Source organism: Helianthus annuus, chromosome 12, assembly GCF_002127325.2.
Source record: "Helianthus annuus cultivar XRQ/B chromosome 12, HanXRQr2.0-SUNRISE, whole genome shotgun sequence".
Lineage (NCBI taxonomy): Eukaryota > Viridiplantae > Streptophyta > Magnoliopsida > Asterales > Asteraceae > Helianthus > Helianthus annuus.
In genome coordinates this window covers 148,570,042-148,577,954 of record NC_035444.2, presented here as the reverse complement: position 1 = coordinate 148,577,954, position 7,913 = coordinate 148,570,042, and the positions used below count along the sequence as shown (strand labels likewise).

Sequence of the window (7,913 nt, the reverse complement as noted above, 5' to 3'; positions counted from 1 at the left end):
GAAAACACTTGACAACCTCCTGGAAGCAGGTTTTCTTGCCACCAGACCTTTCTCCATCAATTAGGAATCTGATGCCGTCACTAAACACATTCCTTAAATTGTATCCATTTTATTAGTGTTTAATTTTTGGTGTCCAATCCGCATATATATCACCATTGCTCTTGATTTTCTTGACTGTATATCTCCTAAATGTCAACATATACACGTGTGATTTAGTTTACGAAGATTTTTCAATGCCGAGAACCTCGATCAGAGAATAAATAAGGCGTGAGGTTCACAATGGTGTAAAACTAAAATGGGATATACCGGGCTATTAGTCGAGTTACATGAACAAGGGCCAAATGAACCACCCAAGAATGGAATCATCAAGCGAAAACACTTTGACAACCTCCTGGAAGCAGCTTTTCTTGCCACCAGACTTTTCTCAATCAATTATGAATCTGATGCCATCACTAAACACATTCCTTTTGTAATTTCTTCATCCTCTTCCTCCTCTCATGCGCTTTCATATTAAACCATCCTCTCTTTTTAGAAGGTAAGGGTTCCTCAAACTGTCCCTTAAAAATAAATATTCCCTCCTCAGTATCAGCTGAGTATCCTGAGGGGTTTGGCTGAGACGAGGTTCCTTCATCTTTTGGGGAACTAGCTATTTTACGATAAGCGTCGGATGTACCTTGCTCACTCATATTGTAAAGTAACAAATTGTCAAATAACTCAAGACAATAATATACATATTTACATATAATCACATAAATTATTTCCTAACACAGAATTTAAGTGTTAGCAGGACACTTCATTGGCTTAAACCAGTGGTTGTAGCTCTGATAACACATTCTGTCACAACCCCCGACCCCTTCCCCGGGAGGCGGGCGACCGCAGCACGCAGAGCGGGTGGTATAGGTTTTTATTAATTTGGCAGCGGAAATGAGACATCACGAACGTAGTTAGGAAATATTTTATCAGAGTTAAAACACCAAACTTTTTATAACAAATAAATAAATAAATGGGATAAAACCCAAGTTTTCATTACAATATTTTTATAGGGATAAACCCTAGTTTATTGAAAACAAATCTCCTTTTTATTTAGGTAACTTTTATAGCCACTTTTCCAGACCTTCAGTGCTCTCCAGCTGGCTTCTATTTGCTTCACATTAAGTTACCTGAAACGCGTTTTAAAAAGATTTTATCAGCAAGAAATACTCGCGAGTGCATCCCAGTTTAATCAAAACAGTTTTACAACTTTACAGTTTTGAGGGCATCCACAATTACATTTGTTTATACCTACTCAATTACTCATTCAGTAGTGTCAACACCTGACTTGTGGGTCATATTACTTAGGGGTGTTAAACGGGCCGTGTTCGCGGGTTGGCGGGTTCAACCCGACCCGAACCCAAAAATTTTACACGAACCCGAACCCGACCCGAACCCAAACCCGACCCGAACCCGAAAATCATATCATACATATGAACCCGAACACGACCCGAAGTTTCGTGGGTTGACCTGAACACGACCCGTTTAACCCGAATTTTTTAAATTTTTTTCCGAAATTAATATATTAAAATTAATATTTACTTAAAAAACACAAATGTATATAATAATATCATATTTAAATTATAAAATATATGTTAATTTCTCCTTCTAAGTTATAATCATGGCATAAAATACACACCCCATTTAATTTATGATATAAAATATATTGTAAAAAATATAATATAGTATAAATGTGTTAAACGGGTCAACCCGCCAACCCGACCAGGTTAACCCGAACCCGACCCATTAACCTAAACGGGTTCACGGGTTCAACCTGAAACTGACCCGAACCCGTTTAGACTAAACCTAAACCCGCGAATTCCGTGTTAGGTTCGTTTCGGGTTTTCGGGTCATGTCAGAAATTCACACTCCTAATATTACTCATTGGCTAACTCTTTGTCCAATGGTAACGTCTTTCAGTAATGTATACAAAACCCCAACATACCGGCAGTAATTGTAGAATTACAAATACTCAATTACTGTTTAGTATAATTTAAAACATTTGAGGTTTTGGTAAAAAGGTGACAAAAAGAAGATGTACTCACATTGTTTACTTAGGTAAAACTAAAGCTTCCTGGTGTATCTCCTGGTTATTATCTATTAAAATTAAACAACGCACATGTGTTAGTAAAATAACCCAAATCACATTAACCGTATAACTCGAGACAGAACTCCAATGACTGAGTCAGGCAGAGCCTTGACATGCATTACGGAGTCCTAGATCAATCAGGTGTAACACGGGACAGAACTCCAATGACTGAGTCAGGCAGAGCCTTGACATGCATTACGGAGCCCTAGATCGATCGTGTAGGGTAACAAATAGGGTTATAATACTTACAACGAGGCAGAGCTTCTCTTTTTAGGGGTATTATTCCCGAGAGTTTATACTAACAGAAGTTGAGAGAGAATATCAGAAAATGAACGTTGAGAAATGAGGCTTGAAGCCTCTATTTATAGGTTGGTTGGACAGCGAGTCGCGGCCCGCGACTCCTTTGGCTTCGGTCTTCGCAGCCCGCGAGGTAGACTGGCTAGGGCCTAGCCTTGGCCAGTCATTGGCCTAGCTTTGTTGAGTCACTGGACACGTGGCGAAATGCAGTGTTGAGCAAGCAAAGGTCCTTGCGCCCCGCGACAGACTCCGGTGTCTGGGTCGCGGCCCGCGGGCGAAGGTATTTTTGTTTTGATTTGTTTTTTTTTATAAATATTAAGGTATTTAGGGTCCGTTTCTCGCATACGGGGTATATTCTAGGACGTTTAGGGTCACGTTAAGGGTTCTAGGAGGGTTGTTATAGATATCAATATAGTATATTCACCTGTAAGGCTGAATCTAGGGAATCTTGATACGAGAGTATATTCTGAGGTGGGACACACGAATAAGTTAAGTGCTTAAAACACTAAATCTTGTATCTCGAATCAGTTGAACTTTGTATGAAAATTTAAGTGGATTAGTATACTGACAATCTAAGTGAATCGTTTAGAACTTAAAGTGTTTATAGCTCAACGGTGCTAGTGATTTGTCAAAAACTGATATGATCCTCTGACACCAACTCGAACAAAAATATTGTATGTAAATATTTCTTTTCTGATTTATGTTTTAAGAAAAATATAAAAAGATTTTGATTCTACTTTATTTTCGACAACCGATGTCTGAAAGCTGAGTTTCAAAGTCTAACTATGTTGAACGTGTTTCTGAAAAATAAACAAGTTCATTAATTTGAAACGTGAAGTTTTTAAGTGATAAATCAAAAATAGTTTGTGAAAATATCCAAGGTCATTAATTTGGACTTGGATGATAATGTGAGGTTTTTGGATTCTTAAAATGTCATATACATAGTTATTTGACAGGGGGAGAGAGTCAGGTTATTATTTCTGGGAATACTTATGTGATTAAGAGCCAGTTTTCGATTAGAGAATTTTTAGAGCCAGGTCATCGATTCTGGAAAACCAAAACGCTTTTACTGTTAAATATAAAATCCATATTTCTGTGAACAAACGATGTCCTGTGCTGGCACATATTTGAAATGCTCCAGCTTTTTCATGATTATATGTTTAGAGCTAGGGTATTGATTTCAATCTTTAAATTGTCAAAATCTTATAAATTGCTTGAGAATTTTCAGGTGATTGAGCCAGACTGCGATCCCGATACCTAAGCTTAAGGGGGAGTCTGAAGACGAGCTTGAAGTACGGGGGAGCTTGTAGAACCAGGTGACGAGCCTAGCAGCTGAAAGCACGAAAGCTTAAAGCAAGGGGGAGCCTGAAGGAGGAGTTAATCGAAAGGGGGAGCAGCTTGAAGCTGATAGCAGATCCACGGGGATTCTGAGGGAGCCTGTGTTGCTGAGAATGTCAACATTTCTAAAAGACTCAAAGAAAGACAGAAAGCTACGAGATTTACCGCAGCAATATCCAAAGGGGAGTCTGTGAATGCATATGTTTATCGCTTGCGTCAATCACGTAACGTAGCTTTGTCAGATGATACAAGACCGGTGCTGAACTGAGCAAAAGGCAATCATTGAAGTGTACTGAAGTCCATTCGGACGGATGGACACATGGTCCATCCGGACGTATGAAGATCTTGTTCATCCGGAAGCCCATCCGTCCGAATGAGGTCCATCCGTCCGGATGAGGCCATCCGCTAACTAGTCCATCCGGATGGGTCATGCCTATAAATAGGAGAGTGGGTCTTCGTCATTTGTAACTTGTCGTGACTTGAGTTGGGAAACTCTGTCCGATTGATTTCTCGTTTTTGTACTTGTCAGATCATTAATTGAAATCAGCTTATTATTACATTCTTATCTTCTGTCCACACACGTGTTTGGATTCCGCACACTTCACGTGGTATTACACAATCAACAGTTAGGGAATTCATCCGATCCTGAATTCACATGTTCAAATTAAACATGATATTGTTCACATATCATTATAAAACACCAAAATGAACATCTTTGCTAAATACCTGAAAAGTGTGATAAGGTCTAATGTTGAAGTGGTATTTTATACAACCACAAATGAGCATTTTGTTAATACCTTCAACTCATCCATTCCTTCTTAGAGTTGAACAACTGTTGTACATGAAGTTGTCGTCCATAATTTATCTTTATAAAGTTGACCTTTCAAAAACAATGTCATATTCTCATGAATATACCTTAAACAAAATATGTGTTCAACACATGGGAACAATTTTTATGGCAGCTAGAATACCTTGTGTAGTCAATTTCATTCAGACATTATACCTTGTAATCAAAACAACTATTAAATATAAGTTAGTACATATACCTTTTATCTATCACCAATGAAGGTGAAGTTTGAGTTCCTGCCCAATCCCAGATCTTCCCCTAAACATTCAAGAAACCAGGTCCAAGAGCTTAGAGCCTATGCCTCGACAATTGCATAAGCTACAGGGTAGATATTATTGTTTGGATCAGCACCAATAGTAGATAAGATCTGACCAGGGTAAGGACCATTCATGAAAGCTCCATCCAAACCTAACAGTTCCCTTCCTATAGCCTTAAATCCATGTTTCAAAGCTCCCAAGCATACATATATCCTTTTAAAGATTCTGGTGTTATCACTTGAATTTTTTACAGGTTCAACCTCAATCTTAATTGTTAACCTAGGGTTTGTATTCAACAGTTTATCTACATATGACTTCAGCAAAGTATATTGTGACTTATAATCCCCTTGTACCTGTTTCTTTGCCTTGATCTTGGCCCTGTATGCTTTCATTTTAGACACATTCAACTCATACCTCCTCTGGAACTGTTCCTGTACAGCTTTGATCGGTATACCATGATTTCCCTCGATCTGTTCCAGCATTTGTTTAGACAGAAATGTAGAAGTGCAAGCATAAATGGTCCTACTTTGAAGACATTTATGATCAATGATCAATGTCGTTACCATCCAATATTCACTTTCCCCATCTTTTAATATTAAAATAACACATGGACATTGATATTGGTGGGGTTTGTCTTTCCCCCCCCCCCCCCCCTTCCAACCAACATTAACTTTGTCATCTTTAATGTCATTCTCTTTTAGCCCCTCATCTTTGCCTTTCTTTTCCTGTTGACCCTTATCTTTTCCTTTGACTTCTAACAAACCTTGAGTATTTTTAATGACCTGTGTTCCATATTCTTTTACTTTAAAGTTTGGCATTCCCCCTTGATATATTTCACTAACCCTTGTTTTATCATCCTTACAGTTTTAATTAGTCTTTTAGTCTCAACAACATGTTTTCTAATTCTATCATTTGCTTCTTGTTTAGTACCAACTATTTGTCCTAGATAGAAAGTGTTGTTGTTTACATTTTCTTTCCTAAAAAAACCCTTAAACTATGCCTTCTAATACTATTAGCCTCATTATCAGATTCTGGTCCACTGTCAAAGGTCTCATTTTCCAAGACTTCCTCATTAAAATCATATTTGTCAACAACTTTGATATTGTTAACCACACCCACATCAATATTCAACTTATAGTTCTTCATATCCACTTGACGATCATCCATATTGTTTCCCTTATCAACAATGTAATCACTCTCACTATCCTCCTCTGTTATATGATCATCCCCATCATCTAAATTAACACTCTCATCACCTAAATTATCAGTTTCATCACCCGATTTATACTCTCATCACCTCACAATCCACATTAACATCCTCACACTTATCATTTTTATCATTTCTATCATCTACATTGACACCCTCCTCACAATCTGCATTAACATCCTCACCCTTATCATTATTATTTTCTACATTAACATTCCTAGAATCTGCATTAACATTACTATCATCTACATTAGCATTTTCATAATCCGAAATAGCAAAAACATCTTATTGCACACCACTAGATTGCCACACGTCTAAATTTTCTTACCATCCCAACTATAACACCCTAAAACCATTGCTTATAACACTCCCTACTATTCCATTGTCCTCCTCTTCATTAATTTCTTCAATAACCAAACATGCAGCTGGTATAGGCAAATATGATGGTATACTTGTACTACCATGTTCAGTATACACATCTATCATCCTATGTTCAGGGACATATTTTAACAATTCCAATACATTTGCATCACAAGCTAGGCTACAAAGACAAGTATCTAAATCCTGTCTTAAGGTTAAAAACTGATAGTAGATAGTTGATCCTTCAGCATAACATAACATTATCATAGCAAGATCCTTCTCGTGTACAGAACTTATCACTGTCTCAACGATCAATAAAATTATCCTTACCATTCATGTATGTTCTACCTAAAGAAACCGTAAATGTGCCTCCATGATGCAACCTTGTAGTAACGAGAGTAGGATACGCTTCAACATTACAAAAGTTTCGACTTTTAACATCAAACTAGTCTTAAATTTTCAATTTTAAGAACTAATTTGTTGTTGAATACTGACCATAAATTTCATCAACATCAAACTGATCTAAAGTCTTTCGTACATAGAATCCTTCGCTCATTGTGAAATTTAGTCTTGATAAAATGAAACAAAGTTACAAGAACTATTTGTATACAAAACTAAGCTAAACGAAAGTCAAACATTCGGCATCTAAGCTAAACAAAAGGTGAAACATTCGCATGAAACCTTCATGTGAATCATCATAATAATGCCCCCCCCCCCCAGTTGGAGCCGTATACAACCCCAACATGGAAATTAAATCCACGCGTCAATGACTAACCAGCCTTTTTGGTAAACAAATCTGCAAGCTAATCTAAAGTACGAGTATGAGACACCAAAATCAAACCATCTTAAAGTTTCTCTCGCATAAAATGACAATCTCAGTCAATGTGTTTAGTATGTTCATTAAAAACTGAGGTTATGGCAATATGAATAGCAGCCTGAGTATCACACTTAAGAGGAACCAAAGTAAGACCATGAACTTGAAACTCAGAAAACAGAGAAGTTAGCCAAGAACTCCCTTGTATCACACGATGAACAAAACGATACTCCCTCTTCAACAAAGCTAAGTGAAACAATGGCTTGTTTCATGGAATTCCAAGATGTGGGATTACCCCCAAAAGAAACGAAAAAGTCACTAACCAGTCGCCGTGTATTAGAACCCAATCAGAATCACAATAAGCTGCTAATAAACAATCGGCATTCCAATGAGGAACCTAAGGATCACTCATGAACTGACTAAGAAATTAAACAACAAAAGCCAAATCAAGCCTAGTATGGGTTAAGTAACTGAGCTTCCTAACTAGTCGTCGATGGTCTAAAGGCTCATAAAAATCATGAATTTCACAAGTTTTGAGTTGTAAACACATTGAAAAGGGGGAACTAAGAGACTAACTATTTGCAACACTAAATTCTGTCAAGCAACCTTTGGCAAACTTTCGTTAAGTCATGATCACCCTAGAAGTTAAGAACTTCAATCCCCGAGGAAAAGTT

The 7,913-nt window shown here is 37.5% G+C and overlaps 1 protein-coding gene across 1 annotated transcript; it reads right to left on the bottom strand.

Annotated features, from left to right (window-relative positions):
- Positions 1–4,896: 4,896 nt before the first annotated feature.
- LOC110914204 (suppressor of Mek1-like) lies at positions 4,897–6,551 on the bottom strand. The gene is made up of 5 exons (XM_022159014.1): positions 6,419–6,551; positions 6,161–6,310; positions 5,846–6,114; positions 5,524–5,640; positions 4,897–5,328 (listed from the first exon to the last, which is right to left on the bottom strand). The coding sequence occupies exons 1-5, from the start codon at positions 6,549–6,551 to the stop codon at positions 4,897–4,899; spliced, it is 1,101 nt and encodes a 366-aa protein (XP_022014706.1).
- Positions 6,552–7,913: the final 1,362 nt, after the last annotated feature.

What these genes read in the sequence shown, in the direction of transcription:
- LOC110914204 (XM_022159014.1), bottom strand. Translation starts at nt 6,551, where the DNA reads ATGATAGATGTGTATACTGAACATGGTAGTACAAGTATACCATCATAT. An exon ending in TTAGAAGGCATAGTTTAAGG is followed by an intron (nt 5,641 to 5,845) that starts GTTTTTTTAGGA and finishes TATGGAACACAG; the next exon opens with GTCATTAAAAATACTCAAGG. An exon ending in TTAAAGATGACAAAGTTAAT is followed by an intron (nt 5,329 to 5,523) that starts GTTGGTTGGAAG and finishes ATGCTGGAACAG; the next exon opens with ATCGAGGGAAATCATGGTAT.